This window comes from Coffea arabica, chromosome 10e (genome assembly GCF_036785885.1).
Source record: "Coffea arabica cultivar ET-39 chromosome 10e, Coffea Arabica ET-39 HiFi, whole genome shotgun sequence".
NCBI classification, from domain to species: domain Eukaryota; kingdom Viridiplantae; phylum Streptophyta; class Magnoliopsida; order Gentianales; family Rubiaceae; genus Coffea; species Coffea arabica.
Genome location: NC_092328.1, coordinates 16,909,656 through 16,926,864, shown reverse-complemented (window position 1 = coordinate 16,926,864; position 17,209 = coordinate 16,909,656). Strand labels below are relative to the sequence as shown.

The following is a 17,209-nucleotide window of genomic DNA, read 5'->3' as shown; positions in this document are numbered from 1 at the left end:
AGCCATTGCACAGGATTTCAATAGGGTGATAACAAATTTGGAGATAGCTGATCTTGATGATGGTGGCAAGCTAACTGCATCTACTTGGCTTAGGAGAATACCGTATAAATTTTGATCTAGAACCCATTATGAGCATATCAGCAAGGAGTGACATTACAATCAACAACTTAAATTTATATTCTAAAAGCATGAGATGAACTAATAAATAACTTATTAGAGTTCTTTATGAGTAAAATGATACAAAGAGTCACACTGAAAAGATAGGAAATGTAAAAATATAGAGGATGTCTGTGTTCTAACATTGATGAAAAATTGAGAGGAATAAGATTTTAAGTAGACATTGTATTCTAGCCTTTGATAGAGTACATTCTTATGAAGTTGATAATTTTAACGTAACTGATGTTGTTAATCTGTCTTTGTTTAACAAGACCTGCACATGTAGGGAATTCCAGTTGACTAGAGTGCCATATGTTCATGCTATTGCTGCCATCCAAGCAGCAAGATTGAAGGTGGAAGGATACATTGACAGCTGCAACACCAAAGAGGCTTACTTGAGAAACTGCAAATTCAATGGGGGCACATTTCCTTCCAAAGAGTTATGGTTTGATAGTGAAATGCTAATCTAGCCGAACTTTCAATTATGTGTATAGGCACCACAATGTAACAGTTAAGTAGGAACAATTTCTATAGCAAATGTAGCAGGGCCTCAAGTAGCAATTTTATCTTCTCAACTTGGTAGTGATACTAGAACAAGTAGCAACAATTATTGAACTAGTACTAGCAAAGTTGAGAAGAGAAAGAGATCGAACAAAAATTAATGTTTCTGTATTTTTTATTGTGGACAGATTTTAGTCCTTATATGTTATAGACTAGTTATGAAGATCAATATTGATTATTTTTCTATGCTGAATTAGTTAATTTGATCAATTTCTTCCCATCTATTTAATCATGTTACACTTGTTTTCAACATTGGGAAAATAAGTGTTCTCTGATTTTTGCCTTCTAAGAAAAGAATAGGTCTAATTTTTTGATGTTGCTCTTGTAATGATGATATTGATGTGATTGTTTGGTGTTTACTTTTTTGGTGTTCATTTTGTAATGCAGTATTTGAATGACTGCATTTTGTAAAGGCAGTATTTGCATGATTAGGTGTTTTGAGTTTAAGCTTGTCTTGATTTTTCTTTAGCTAAATTTCAATCAATAATAGACTTCTACTCCAAATTTGATTGAAGATCGTGTAAGGCCCGAAGACAACCTCTTTTCTAGGCGACCACACAATGGAGCAATTGATGAGAAAGCACAAGTGCTTGTGAGTAGAAGAGATAAATAATGTACAGATCACAAATGTAACAATAAGTAAATAAAAAGGAAAGAATTGCAAAGCAATTAACTACCCAACTCCTCTTGAGCTTGTAGATTAATTCAAACAAGCTATTTCAAATTGATGAATTACAATCACTCTTGTGTACAAAGGAAGGTTCACCTCCTCCTTGCCCCGAACTCTACTCGGTCAAGCCAGGACGTTTTACTATCCCTCAGGACAACCCTCACAGAGCTACACTCATGAAATATTCACTCACAAATGAAAAGCTTACAATGAATCTCACACCACTAAGACTACAAATCTTCCTTGAAGAGTATTTTCTCACTAAAATCACTCTAGATCTTTTGTATCTTCAGTGTGTAAAAGTTATTTGAAATATCTGACCAATCACTATTTATATAGGATCAAGAAAGTGCCTCATTAGTGCTTCCAACGAATAGAAAGTAGCTGAAGAGTCAACTAGCCGTTGGAGTGTCGGACGTCCGATAGCCCTGTTTTATGCGTCCGACAGCAGGCAGTGAGTTTAAGAGATTTTCTTCAATTCTTTCGGACGTCCGGTGCAAGTTTTTTGTGCGTCCGACAGCAAACAAAGAGATTTGAGAAATTATCTTGTTTCTATCGGACGTCCGGTAGAGACATATTCAGTGTCCGATAGTTTTGTCGACTTCGAAGGATCCTATCGGACGTCCGAAGCATGCGTCCCAAGTTGTACAATGATTATCGGACGTGCGGTACTGTTTTGTTGAGTGTCCGACAGGTTCAGCATACTCTGTCTTTTTCAAATGTGCTTAATCTTTGAACCTGATTTGTTTCATTACTGAAAAAGCCTTTGAGGAGATGTTAGCAACATCCATTTGTTTTGTAATCATCAAAAGTTAGGAACCAAGGTCAACATTCTCCCCCTTTTTGATGATAACAAAACAATGGATGAAAAAAAGAAAAAAATTGAGCATATAAGCATAAACTCCCCCTCACACAATGCATCTAAACTTATGAATTCAGAATAATTCTCCCTTACACATAGCATCCATATCTCCCCCTTTGTGTCATCATAAGATGAGAGTAAAAATCTCATATCGTAATCCAACAACAATAACAGAGAATCTAACATTCCAAACAAAAACAGAGAAATGATACCAGAAATCAGCAATCACCAACATACCAACATATCACAGAGAGTTTAACAAATCAAATCATCATTAGATCAGAATTATTCTTTTTTCTCCCTTTTTGACATCATATAAATTCAGTAATATTCAAAAACACCAAGAAAAAAAACTCAGTTCTAAGCATCAGAAACTTCAAAAAAGAATTACAGAAAAGCATTATGAACAAGAATCTCATCAATCTTACCAATATCTCATACTTGTTAGAGTTAGCATCATGTCTAACTATCCACATGCATTTCATGCCTTTTTATATATTTTTTCTCACATAACAATCACTTTTCATGTGACCTTTTTTACAACAGAAATTACACATAATCAAGGAGTTATTTATATGAACAGGTTTAATAAATTTTACTTGTCTTCACTTATAAATAGCAAATTCGTTGGAATTAGAATTCAACCTATTCTTTTGAAAACAGACTTGTTTCTTGTGTTTAAGCAATTCATTTAGACCATCCATTCTTCTTTTCAAATCACCTTGTTCCTTTTTGAACAATTCACAAAGCTTTGTTTTTCTATCAAACTCAAAGTGTAAAGCAGTTTCACTCTTTTTGAAATAATCATTTTCAACTTTCAACTTTTTATTTTGTTGAAAAAGATTTGCATTATCTCGAAACAAAAAACTAATTTTCTGTTTTAACTCCTTGTTTCTAGTATAGGATTCTTTCAAACTATCATGCAATTTTATAATGAAAGATTCAAGATCATCATCACTTTCATCATCACTTTCAAATTGAGAGTTACAAGATGTTATCTCATCATCTCCAATGGCCATAAAAGCCAATTGAGCAGATTCTTCATCCTCTTCAATTTCACCATCGGAGTTGCACTCATTCCATGTGAATTGAAATTTGTTGAATCTTGATTTTCTTCCTTCTTTCTTCTTCATCACTGGACACTCACTTGCATAGTGTCCAGGTTGGCCGCATTCAAAGCACTTATCAGTTTGCTTTTTGTTGAACTCTAACTTCCCTTTGTTTCTCAAGTTGTTGGACTGATTCAGGAAGGAGTTGCAAGGTCCACCTTTTCTAAATCTCCTCTTGTTGAGTATTCTTTTGAAGTCTCCGTTGATGAGTGCAATATCACTATCATCACCTTCCATGTCATCTTCACTCACGGAGGCTGTATCATCTTCATCTTGTGAAACTTTCAGAGCAATATTCTTTCTCACTTTTGTGTCTTCTTCTTCCTGCACCTTGGACTTGAGTTTTAGCTCATAAGAAGTCAGTGAATTAATGAGAGATTCAATAGGCAAGGCATTTAGATCTTTGGCTTCCTCAATGGCAGTCACTTTACTCTCCCAATCCTTTGATAAAGCATTCAGAATTTTTCTATTTTTCTCACCTAAAGAGTATTCTTTTTCCAGCACCTCCAAATCCTTAATGAGGTCATTAAATCTACAATACATCTCATCAATGTTTTCATGAGGTTGCATCTTGAAGGATTCATACTTTGTAACTAGAATGGATTTCTTTTGTTCTCTAACATTCTCACTACCTTCATGAATTTCTCTTAGTTTATCCCAAATTTTCTTGGCTGACTTGCAGCCTTTGACTCTAGTAGATTCATTTGAGTCTAAAGCACAATATAACACATTCATGACTTTTGCATTTAATGTGAGATGAGCTCTATCCGCAGCAGTCAGTTCACTTCTTATTTTTGGTCTAGATCTCTGAGTATTTTCATCTATAAGAGAGGCATCATATGGACCTTCACTAATAATAAACCATAATTCAATATCAATAGATTGTAAAAAAATAATCATTCTTTCTTTCCAACTCACATAATTTGACCCATTAAACATAGGTGGTCTAATGACAGAATGTCCTTAAAAAAATATAGCATTGTTGGTTGTCATCTTTACTCCAAAGTCGATTGAGCTTAATCTCTAGGAGACCAAACTCTGATACCAATTGTAAGGCCCGAAAACAACATCTTTTCTAGGCGACCACACAATGGAGCAATTGATGAGAAAGCACAAGTGCTTGTGAGTAGAAGAGATAAACAATGTACAGATCATAAATGTAACAATAAGTAAATAAAAAGGAAAGAATTGCAAATCAATTAACTACCAAACTCCTCTTGAACTTGTAGATTAATTCAAACAAGCTACTTCAAATTGATGAATTACAATCACTCTTGTGTACAAAGGAAGGTTCACCTCCTCCTTGCCCCGAACTCCACTCGGTCAAGCCAGGACGTTTTACTATCCCTCAGGACAACCCTCACAGAGCTACACTCATGAAGTATTCACTCACAAATGAAAAGCTTACAATGAACCTCACACCACTAAGACTACAAATCTTCCTTGAAGAGTATTTTCTCACTAAAATCACTCTAGATCTTTTGTATCTTCAGTGTGCAAAAGTTATTTGAAGTATCTGACCAACCACTATTTATATAGGATCAAGAAAGTGCCTCATTAGTGCTTCCAACGAATAGAAAGTAGCTGAAGAGTCAACTAGCCGTTGGAATGTCGGACGTCCGATAGCCCTGTTTTATGCGTCCGACAGCAGGCAGTGAGTTTAAGAGATTTTCTTCAATTCTTTCGGACGTCCGGTGCAAGCTTTTTGTGCGTCCGACAGCAAACAAAGAGATTTGAGAAATTATCTTGTTTCTATCGGACGTCCGGTAGAGACATATTCAGCGTCCGATAGTTTGTCGACTTCGAAGGATCCTATCGGACGTCCGAAGCATGCGTCCGAAGTTGTGCAATGATTATCGGACGTCCGGTACTGTCTTCTTGAGCGTCCGATAGGTTCAGTATACTCTGTCTTTTTCAAATGTGCTTAATCTTTGAACCTGATTTGTTTCATTACTGAAAAAGCCTTTGAGGAGATGTTAGCAACATCCATTTGTTTTGTAATCATCAAAAGTTAGGAACCAAGGTCAACAGATCGTTAGGTAGAACACAATGTATTCTCTAAAATGAACAATGTAAACTCTAGAATGAACAATTCATAACAAAAGAAAGTTATCAAATCATTGATAATCAATTGCCACATTGCATTACAATACTGTAGAGCTAATATTATCTAAGCCAAGCAAGAACTAATGGCGAGTATCAAACACACAAACACACTAACAAGGTTATCTTTAACATCCCAACTATACCTCTGATTTTGTTCATTTTCTAACAAATTCCCCGCTAAACCTCATCATGGTCCATCACCAAATTACCTTCACGTTTTTCATCCTTAAACCAAAATCAGTCATGCCTTCCCATTTCATCAAACAACTTTGACAAGTGGATTCATTGTCGACTCCATCTCTTCTTATTGGATTATATAACGACCAAACTAATAAAATTACTTTACAAACATAGTACAACATCTCTTTTGTAGGTTTATTAGACTCTACAATCTTGATTTTTGCTTTGTTCTCGTAGGAGCATATTTTCCATTCATATCTCGAATCCCTCGATTCTCCACCATTAATGTTAGAGCTTGACGTTCCTTCTTGGAAGAAAGGATCTTGCAACTTTCAATCTGTCAATTTTACTCTCTCTCTCTCTATATATATATATATATATATATATATATATATATATATATATATATATATCTTCTGAGGGATTAAAGATATTTGCCCTAAAGCCACATATGTATTTGACTATCAAAGGTGAGTTTTGGTATGATAATATGACTTGTAGATCTAACCAATGATGTTTTTCATGACTTGCATGAATTTGCCTCGCGTGTGTATCAACAGTCGTTAACAGAGGTTAACTCCATCCATTTTCCATATCAATTCAAACCACAAAGGGTTTATGTGGATATTTTGAAACTATACGCTGGTTTATTGACTTGGGCAAAACTATAAGAGGGTTTTCTATATTTTACTCTATAATTTATCTTAATACAATTTCCACTAGCAAATTTCTTAGAATATTGTTTAAAAAAAAGTCACACAAATGGGAGGATTGGGGGGCATTTTCTTCTTTTAGGGAGATACGGATACCAAAAAAAAATTTTTTTTTATAGTTACAAAGATGTCACACATGGAATATACAATAGCCAAAATTGCACCTCCAATCTCTAAGGGATTGGAATTGATAAGGCCACACAATTATATTTTTTAAATGAATAGAGCCCTATTTTAACATCGTCCGACATAATAAATTGACAACCTTAATTATTGTGCACCTAACATGTGGACAGGCTTAGTGAAGGCCTTGAAACTTTCTTTAACAAAGAGGAAAAAAAATCTAAGAATCCTCCACTTGTAGCACACTATTACCTCAGCAATAGAGGAAAAGAAAAAGAATCCATTGTTGTTATCAGATAAAGAGAAAAACCCAAGACCCAAAAAAAAGGTTCCATAGCCTCACTTATTATCCCCTAAAAAGAGAAAATAAAAAGCCAAAAGGAAACCATCAACCACGAAAACAAGTAACTTTTGTAGTATGTTTCTAGGACTAATAACTCTTTTTAATGGAAAAGAAAAAAGTAAATAGAAGTTTGCACTTTCAAGATTTTGGATTAATTTATTAGAATAGTGTTAGTAATTTATGGATTACATTTAGAAACATTATTATTATCATTTCTTTGAATTCAACTATTGGTGACTTATTTGGTTAGCTTTTCTACATTTTTTTCTCGATTGAAACTTGAGTTATATTAAAGCCATTTTATCTCAGAATTAATTCCAAAACTTTAAGAGTACATTTTTCTTACTTTGCACCCTTGATTATAAGATTGGATCTATTTGTCCCATGTAGTATTTGATTTTTTCCAAATGGGTACAACTATCATAACAAGTATATTTTCTCATCAATTGTTCAAAGAGAAACACAAGTAAGTATAGAATACAAAATTACATCTACATAACTCAATAATGCTCTTGAATGTGAAGAATCTATATATATGCAACCGTTATGAATACAATTAGATAGAAAAAAGAAGAATAAATAGGAAAAATTTGATTTTCTAGGTCACACTCTAGCTGAAAAAAAGATGAACATGCAGCTTAATGGTCTCGATCATTAATTGTAGTTAAATAGGCCCAAATAATTATAATATGATTCCACAAGAGTGCTTAAATTTCCTTAAGATCTAAAAAAAAAATGTTTTTTATGGGTCACCACACATGTCTGTTCATTACAAAAAAAATTTTTGTGTGGCTTTTTCAATTCCAATCCTTAAGGGACTAAAGGTGCAATGTTCATGTGTGGTAGCCATGTAGCTTTAGAAAAAATAAATTTTTTTTTGGGGAGATGTGGCGAATCTAAAAGAAGAAAAGGCCCCTATATTTTTCTCATGGTGCGACTTTTTTTTTACAATATTCTAAGAAAATTTCCAATTTTCACTTTGTCTTATCATCTAAATCTTACTTTCTTTTTTAATTATTATTAGAAACTTTTAGATATTAATTATTTTGTGAATATTTGCTATTATTTAAAATTATATATATATATATTGGAGTTATAATTTCTTCTGCTAAAAAATCAAAATAAAAAATGTTTGATTCATTTTGAAATACTATTATCATGTAGACTTTACAAGAGTACAAAGATAAATATATAAAAAAAAACTAAAAGGAGGGTAATTGCTAAAATATGTATACAAATCAAACTTTATTAATTAAGCAAAATAGTAATAAAAATGTGATATTTTCAGCGTTTTCTTTCTTCTCATTCCATATTTAATCTAAGATAAGATGGATCAATAATGCTTTCCTCTACTTTCCCTTTCCGTTGGATTCATTTCATTTCATTTCCTTCCCTTCCCTTTACACCTATCCAAAGGCCAAAGGGTGCCAAAGAGTTTTGACTATAAGCGCTTATGGGACCCGCCTCCAAATCTCTCTGACCGTTAGTTTCATTGCCAAATTGCCACCAGCAAAGCTTCTCATCTTCTCAATTGCGAACTCTCTGAGAAGTGTATTTTGCAGACTCCCATACCAAAAACTTCCAACTGGTCAGCAGGCGAAAAGGTGCGCGAACAAATTATTTCAACTTAAGTTTAAACTCCAAGTTTTATTTTATTCTTTCATTCTTTTTCTTGTATGACCTCTATTGCCATATATTTTACCTATGTATCACTTGAATATTCTTGAAAATTACGCATTGGCTGGCAGCTCTCTAATATAAAGTCAAAATCGCTGCAATCCCACATATGATTCAAATTGAGAAGATTTTGCCTTTTGCTTTCTTCGATTAATCTAAATTAGAGAAACCCCAATTGATTGCTTGGCATGTCCATTGAAATTTCTCTGGAATTTTACTTGTGATTTTTTTTGTTGGTAAATTGGGTTTTATTTTGGGCTAAATATACTGTATTTTGTCCTTAAAAAACTGGAATGAGAATTTGCGGTTGGTAAGGGACTTTTGACTTTGTTGAGCTGTTTATATGTTTTACTCATTTTTTTCTTATTATGGTTTTTTGGATGTTAAATATTATTGTCAAATTGGGTCCACTTCAATTGTTAAAAAACAGCTGAAATTCATGCTTAAACAAGAAAGATTGGTTCCCCTTTTGTTTGCAACTTTGAAATGGGTAAATTCATGCTCATTTTCGTTCCCATCTTTTGATTTTTAGCATGATTTGCCCCTTGTATATATGAATAATGTTATCTTGTAGTTAGTCATATGCAACTTTGAAATGGTGAAATTTAGGATACTAAATGGGACAATAGTTAAATATAGGACTAAACTTAGAGGGGTTAGGAATGTAAGGATCCAAATGTATGAAATTTAGATAGAAGCACTGAAAGTGAAACTGTTTCAACAATAGGGAAGACAAAAGGCAATTCATCCATCTCACATGTGTTCTTTGTTATTTGTTTTTATGTTAAGTTCTTGTCAATGCTCTGGAAATTAAGAAGGTGTAACTTTATTTTTACCTACCAAAAAAAAGGTAAATTTATTTTTTATACTGGCTTAAAATCAGATAAATGAACAGGAATTATAGGTCAGTCAGGTCCATGTCCTTCACAGTATAGCATGAAGGTGCCAATCCAACGATCTTTATGAACTCATTTCAGCTTTGTCATATATTTTGGAAGCCAAAGGTTCTTAATGTAGATGTTCAACTTGCCTCGACAGCATCATGAATGTGTGGCAGATCAGATGCAAGGGAAGTATAAATTGATGAGATACTTATAATGAGGTGGGGCTATGTCTATTGGACTTTTATCTGGATATCATCTTAGATGAAAATTTACTGCAGTCTTGGTTTCTGACATAGCGAATTGGAAATTTAAGGGTTTTTTTGTGATGGTGCAGGGGCAACAGTTTGGAGGGTATAAAGTTACTTACCCAGCCAATAAGTGGATTATAATCTAGTTTATTGTCAAATGCCATGGTTTAAGCTAGTCACCGAGTAACTTCATCAATTTGATCCTTCTGTGAACATGATAAAGTTTAAGGAGTCTTTCTTTGCCAGGGTCCAGAGTACCTCAAACAATAAAGTTTCTTTTTCCTGATAGATCTGACTGTCCTTTATGAGGTCCAATGATGTCTGTGGACTACTGCATAGATGATATGATGTTGCAAATATCATAGGCACATCTGATTTGACTGTGTACGGTCAAAGAAGTCTTAAACATTGAGCTACAGCCTACAATATGTAGGTTATTATAAGAAGGGCTTCTTAGGAAGGATGGTGTAGGGTCCAACAAAATTCAATATTAAGTAAAAAAAAGTAAAGAAAGGCAGCACTAACTTATAGAACCTTAATGATTTGATCTCCCTTTTTTCGTCAAAATTGGAAGCTGCATTTGTAACCAGGAAGTATAATTTTGTTGTTTTGTTGATTGGCGGACACACTCACTTACATCAATCTTGAGTCGGTGAATTTGCAGTGGACTTATATCTCAGTAAATTTGCTGTAAATTGCGTTATCTGCATTGAGAATGTAGTTAATTCTTCCCTTTTTTTTGTTCATTAGACGACCTCATGTCTGTAACAAAATGTGACATGTCATATATTAAATTCACCTCCACGTCAGAGTTTCAATTGGGTCACTATTCACCTTCTGATGTCCATGTTATAAACTTGTTCTTAAAACCCTACTTTAGTGAATTTTTAATTCTTAAATTAAATAGATCCTCCAGACAAGTAGATTGATGCTTCAATCTGATAGGCAAATGGTGGTCTTGTTTGACTTATCCTTTTAAGTACCGAAACAATAGTTCTTACGGTCATTTTATACTAAATTAGAGCATCCAAGTTTGATATGGCCTGTTATGTGGAATTCAAAAGTTTATAAAAGTAAACAATTTTACGGAAGTTGCTATTTAGTGATATGCGTTTCATTATGCTTTTTCTCTACAATGCAGGGATGCTACGTAAATCACCAACTCCTCCATTGTTGACCTCAGATTCCACCGCATGCGGCATTTTCTTTTCCTCTGTAAGTGTACATTGACATTGCATGGGACTAGTATTTTCTATAAAACACTTCATTGTTTCATGAAATATTTTGGCATGGATCATCTGATGTCATTGTCCTTTTCTTGAGATGTGACCCTTCAATACATATTAGTCATAAAAAAGCATCAAAGTTATGCTCAGCAGTAAAATTAGCATCGCAGAGAAACTAGACTTAATCTTGGGCATGGCAGGTTCTGTTAAATTTAGCTTCAACTTTAGTTTGATTAATTAAACTAAGTTTCCCTGCCAAATCACGTGCTTTTAGTGAAAGAATTTGCATATTGAATTATTGTTGGAAATGTGAGAATAATGTGAAAATTGAGAAGTGAACATATCATTTGATTAAAAAATTGCTTGTAGAAGCTAATTAATATGACATGTCCTAAAATCTAGCAAGTTCCAGTTGTTAATCGTTTAATGCTTGAAAAAAGATGTGGAAAATAGTTTAAGGACATATGTCATAACCCTGAAAGGATATCTTCTGATTTGACTTGTTAATACTCAAACAATATAATTATTATCCTGAAAAGGATATCTTCTCAATTCAATTTTATGTTGTCAATTCACATATCATTGCTCAAAGTGGAAGTAGATTGGAATAGAGGAAGTTCTGCTATTAATTTAGTAATATGCATCATTGTTTGTTGATCTTCTATACTTCTTGCTTCTTTGTGTTTGGACCTATGCATCACCTCCTTGCTAACTTGATTCTTGTAATTAAGTCCATTTAACAGCTGAGACACAATCAAAACTATGAATTTATCTGGACTTGGCACACTAAGAGAACAAGTGCTAACAGATAATAATCCCTTGTGAACTAGTTATTTCATGTTGGTTAACAGATTGGTGAGCGATTAAAGAAATCCATTTATCATTTTTTGTCTATATACTTGTTTTGGAGACTTAAAATCGCCTAAACTTTTCTTAAAATTATTTGCAGTATTTCTATTATCCACTAGCTTTCCAATAAGAAAATTCAACAGTAATTGGGCGTAAATACTGTTGAATTGATTTCTTTTAGATTTAGTCATCATATTGAACTTACCTGTAGTCTTCCCTGAGTAAAATTACTAGGACCACTTACTCTTCCTATGCAGTTTGTTTTGTTTTGCCTTTCCCCAATTCTGATATTAGTCTATATCTTGTCTAGCTTTGTGTGTCTGTTGCAATATTTAGCCTCTTATATTTCTGACATCTATCTGAGATTGCTCGTGTCTTGAAATTAAATACAATGACAGAAAACATAGAGGATGGAAACTTACATGAAGTTGGAATTGGGCATTACTTGTCAGAAACACTTTTACATGCTGAAAAATAGGAAAGGAAAAAGGGAATAGCCGATCCTGTTATTTCTAGGTATATGGTTGGGTTTTGAAGTGCGCTGTACTTTCCAAGTTTTAATTGCTTTTGTTTAATTGTTTACAGCATCTGTGTCTTGGTTGGGGCTGTAAATGCATTCCAAATCAATGAACTGACTCCATTGTTGTGGAGAAGTCCTTGTGTTTGCTTAAATCCCGCAAAATGCTGTAACTGAACTACAAAATAAGGCAGAAGAATCTTGAGATGGAAGTTCTTGAGTCCTGTGCTCCATGCAAACTTACTAAATGGTTTCTAGGACAGGGATAAAGAGTACATAGTAAAGCAGTCATAATGGATGCGTTGGAAACGTTCCGACACTCGATTTATCAATGGCTGCTAATCAAGAAATTCAAGGTTCTGATTCTACTCATTGCCATTTGGTTTTGATTTCGATGCTCAGATTCTTTCATAGGTTTGGTTTTCATTCATGAATGCACCATTGGTTTCAGATTTTTAGATCTTATATCATGAACGCACTAATCTGTGTCCCAATTGCAACAAGAAAAGAAGCAAAAGATATGGAAGATAAGGAAACAGAAAAGGAGGCTGGTGGGAATGTCATAGTTTACCGCACTTGATTAGATTTCTATAGCTGCCCTGCCAGAGTGATTGCATTCGATGACTGATTGAATGGATTGGATTTGCAATCCATTCCACAAATTAAACTGGATTTGATCCAGTATGCTTGGTTGAGAAAGAGTGAATACTTCCTGTTATATTGAAAGATGATCTCTGGCTAGTAGCTTTTGATTGTTTTGTATTTGACAGTGGAATAAAGTACAACGCATTCTTAAATGACCAAGATTAATACCCAAGTAAATCCAGAGAAAGAAGTTGCAGATGATTTAAATGTCCATTGCAGTTTTAGCTGTCCAAGACTAAATTCTTTTTCTAGGTTGACGTGGATGATATCAGTGCATATCCAAGCAGACTTGAAACGACATTTTTTTCAAAGTTTGACTAGAGGCAAATGGCGAAAAAAGAATAAAAGGACTAGAGGCAAACATGTGGTACCAAGAGTTGAGAATGAGATCAACACACAGCACTCAATGCCATTTCCAACCCAAAAAAAAAAAGAAGAAAAAAAGAAAATTCAGAGGCATATAAATATTTAAAGTTCAGAAGATTTGATATTTCACAAATCGTGCATCCTGCTCCAAAGGACTGAAATTTTTTACAAGTCTCTGGATGTTCATATGTATTTGAGAAATCTCTTTGAAGTTGTGTAAATTAAACTATGGTATATATTGGATTGTGGGTATTGATTACTTCAATTCCAGAAATGTAGCCTTTCCTTTAGTGAAGCAACAGACATCCTTTGCTTACCTTCAAAAGCATTTTGAACATCAAGATGTGCACGTTTTTCTTTAATTCTACCTCTTGTTTTGCTCCTGTGATTCATATTGGAAGATTATTTGTTCCTTTGTCTAATACAGTTCTTTTGTGACATTATTTCTAGTGTTGGATTGTTTGTTATAACTGACTTTGTGACCTTTTGTTTGTAGCTAGATTCTACCTCAGTAGTAGCAAACAATCCTTTCATTGCTGTAAACTTCCCAAACAATGTACTGCCAAATGTCATAAGAAGGCCGTGGAAGTTTGTACCTCCATCAAGGAAATGGGAACTGCATTCAACTGCACAAACCAAGAGTACAGTCTTAAGTGATGAAGAAAAGAAATCATGGGATGCTTGCAGACCAGCTCTATCTGCATTTGAATTTACTGTTGAGGAAGAGGACAAAATATTGGGGAAAGCGTTTGGCCATATCCACTCCCCATATTGGAGTGAAGAACGGAAAATGGAAGTGCCAAGATTTGATGTTGTAAGTGAAATTTTAAGCTATCTAAGGAGCTTAAACCTCGCTGATGATGATCTTTCCAAACTTCTGAAGAAGTTTCCTGAAGTTCTTGGATGCAGCCTTGAAGATGAATTGAAGAACAATGTAAAGGTTATGGAGAACGAGTGGGGCATTGAAGGAAAAACTCTAAAGAACCTCCTCATGCGCAATCCAAGGGTACTAGGCTATAATGTCGATTGTAAGGGAGATTGCATGGCCAAATGCACTCGCTGCTGGGTACGGTTCTAACTTGTTTCAATTAGGCTTACACCTCATGCATACATAAATCTGCTTTACCTGTAAAATTTATAAGCGTCATACTTCAGAGAGGTTTCTATGTTGATCTATATAGTCTGGAGATGCTCCCAGCCTATTGAAACATATTTTGTTTTTACTGTAAACGAACTCTTTGTAATGGGAGCTTCTTTGATCCTCTTCCTCTTTGAGAATGAAGGAAGAGTTATTTATTTCTCAGAAAAAGAGAATCAATGCTGGAAGAAAGATGTTCTGCACTTGCATATTTGACTTCCTAAATTATATTGGAAACAAACTCAATTGGAAGTTATGTACTTGGACAACAGCTTTTTATTTGCATACTTCGTAATACTAGCAGCATTCTGGTACCTATTTCTGATAATTGATTCATGCTGAAATTGTTTAGTGCGAATTGGTGTTGTAATCATGAAAATCTAGGCTGAGCTATGCTAAAGCAAGGATTTAGTTTTCTATGTGAATCTTTTAAAGATTTGCAAAGAAATGATAGATGTTGGCTGATTTGTTCACGTTTTCGTGGAAACTAGAAATGAATATACTGATAACGGGATAATTCGCCATTTCTTTGGATTGTTTTTCAAGAACTCGGTTTTTGAAAAAAGTTTAACACATTCTCTAATTGCCCTTTTATTTTGCATACATTATTTCCAATGAAATTGTCAGAGTAAATTAAAAAAAAAAAACCCCCCAAAATCAACCGTCCGAAGGGCATATCCGGTTTTAAGTGTGGGCGTTACGAATACAGAGCCACAAATTCGTTAATAGTATGTTATGAAATCAATACTAGGCTTATTATTTTGAGTTTATCTACAAAAAGCGATGGACACGAATATGGGAATGTATAAAATCGAGAAGATAAACCTTAATTTAGTTTGTATATGTTGTCGTATAAGGTCATGTGTCATTTAGTATAGAATTTTCCTATTTTACATACTCACACATCTTCTATTTCTCTCCACATCCTTCTCATCCCCAATTGCCAACTCTGAATTTAAAATTTTAGCCTAACAACGGGAAGAACTCTAAAAATCCTCTCGCCTGATCACTAAACCAACTGCAGTGGCTATAAGATTATTATTCAAGCAATATTTGATAATGCCCGTTGAAACTTGTATAAATAAGTGGAAAATGGTACTGAAAATAACCGGAAATAGATCACTTCGTAAATTACAAAACTAGAGTATAATGCTATGAGCACGGATATAATAATTTAACAAAAGCCTGTAACCGTCTAACCAACTTCAATCTATATAATTCAAATCTAAACTATGCTGTTTTTCAGAAGTAGTTATATTACTGTCTTGGTTGTTCATCTACCTCATTGCTCAAAAGTTTAGAAAACATTATCTTTGAGTGGCTTAATCCTGGGAAACTAAAGATGGAGATAACACAGATTATTAAATTCATAAGAGATCAATGTATAACCAAAAATCATTCCTCCAGCTCTCGCACCATGTACAAAGCATTCCATAGCCAGGAAATTCAAAGCCTTCAGTTATTTATGAAGAAAAAAAATTCATGTTATTTAATAACAATAAAAAAAATCCAGTTACAAACAATACCAATATATTTAAATTTGTGTTATTTATGAAGAAAAAAATTAAGTTCGCAGTCCATTTTCAATTAGTTCACAATTTAATGAATACAATTATTAAAAAATTTGCAGGCCTTAGAACTTGAATTTTCAATAACTATGTCCTTTAAAGGTTTCTTAATTTCAAATATTTTTATTACATATTTTATCACATGTTTCAACAACGTTAAAGTGATGTTTCTTTCGGTAGGAAATCTGGATAAATAATTATTAGAGTTAAATTACCACATATCTTGAACCAAGTTACAAATAGATTATGGCCCAAGGTTTTAGAGGTCCTGAAATTTAATCCCCTTTCCCTTTTCTATTTTTTATATCCCATATTTTCGCTGCTAGAAATTTTTTTTTAAAAAAGGTTACGAATATATTATGAAGAAACCTTTTGATTCACTAAAAGCATAAACAACATAAGGAATCTTGAAAATTACTTGATGCTAGAAATTAGAATATGACATTTTTGTATCATTAAATTGAAAAGAAAAAAAAGAAGAAATATATTTAGCCAATGGCCACTCGATGAAAATTTCAAAAATCTCACTTGCCTCCCTTACTGTAAAATTTTTATTTCATTTGATATCCATTTCAAAATATAATAATAAAAAAATCATTTTGCGAGAGAGAATATAATATTATTCCAAATTTACCATTTTGTTGTCTTACTCTTTAATATAGAAACTTTTTTTTAACTAGCCCTTTAATTTATTAATATATAAAAATAAAGGAAGGAAGAGGACTAAACCAAAACCTCCAATACATGGTGATAAAAGGAAAAATACAAATAAAAGAGGAGTACCATTCCTAACATATATATTAATTTAAAAAAAACTTGAGTATATTAATAATAATTTAATAACAAAATTCAAAAGTAAGAAGGTTTAATTCTAATGGGACAATATACTGCATTTTTGAAAACACTAAGAGTTAATATTTCAAATTTTATTTGAAGTTTTTGCAAGTTACAAAAGTATACTGCAAAATATATTGAGTTAATTTAAGGAATTTTATAAATTGTTTACTTTTTGATTTTATAGTTTTTTCCTTCATTATTATAAAATATTTAGAGTTATTTTTACAAGCATAAGAAATTATTTATAATTTTAAATATCTTAATATTTTTCGTCCAAACCAATGACAAAAAAATTATTAAAGGGTTTTTCAATTCCTTTATTAGCTTTTTTATTTCAGTTAAAAAATCATATTGACCAAAATTATTAAAATTAAGAAGAAAAATTAATGTATTATGACAATTAAAAGTCCACAAGGAAAGAAAATAAATTT

General features: G+C 33.1%; 1 protein-coding gene across 16 annotated transcripts; it reads left to right on the top strand.

The window, feature by feature from the left end:
- Positions 1-8,163: 8,163 nt before the first annotated feature.
- Positions 8,164-14,629, top strand: LOC113712957 (uncharacterized). Of its 16 annotated transcripts, none has more exons than XM_027236627.2 (5): positions 8,174-8,427; positions 9,478-9,602; positions 10,774-10,847; positions 12,488-12,580; positions 13,732-14,629. In XM_027236627.2, exons 4-5 carry the CDS (start codon positions 12,518-12,520, stop codon positions 14,311-14,313), a joined length of 645 nt encoding a protein of 214 aa, XP_027092428.1. In that variant the 5' UTR covers positions 8,174-8,427; positions 9,478-9,602; positions 10,774-10,847; positions 12,488-12,517; the 3' UTR covers positions 14,314-14,629. The 16 variants fall into 16 exon arrangements, 13 of the variants coding, with proteins under 13 accessions (XP_027092428.1, XP_027092426.1, XP_027092420.1 ...); XM_027236625.2 differs by having other exon boundaries at positions 12,483-12,580; XM_027236619.2 differs by having other exon boundaries at positions 12,293-12,580.
- Positions 14,630-17,209: the final 2,580 nt, after the last annotated feature.

Coding starts and splice junctions, on each gene's coding strand:
- LOC113712957 (XM_027236616.2), top strand. CDS start 10,776: ATGCTACGTAAATCACCAACTCCTCCATTGTTGACCTCAGATTCCACC. Junction 10,848..13,731: donor GCGGCATTTTCTTTTCCTCT/GTAAGTGTACAT, acceptor TTTTGTTTGTAG/CTAGATTCTACCTCAGTAGT.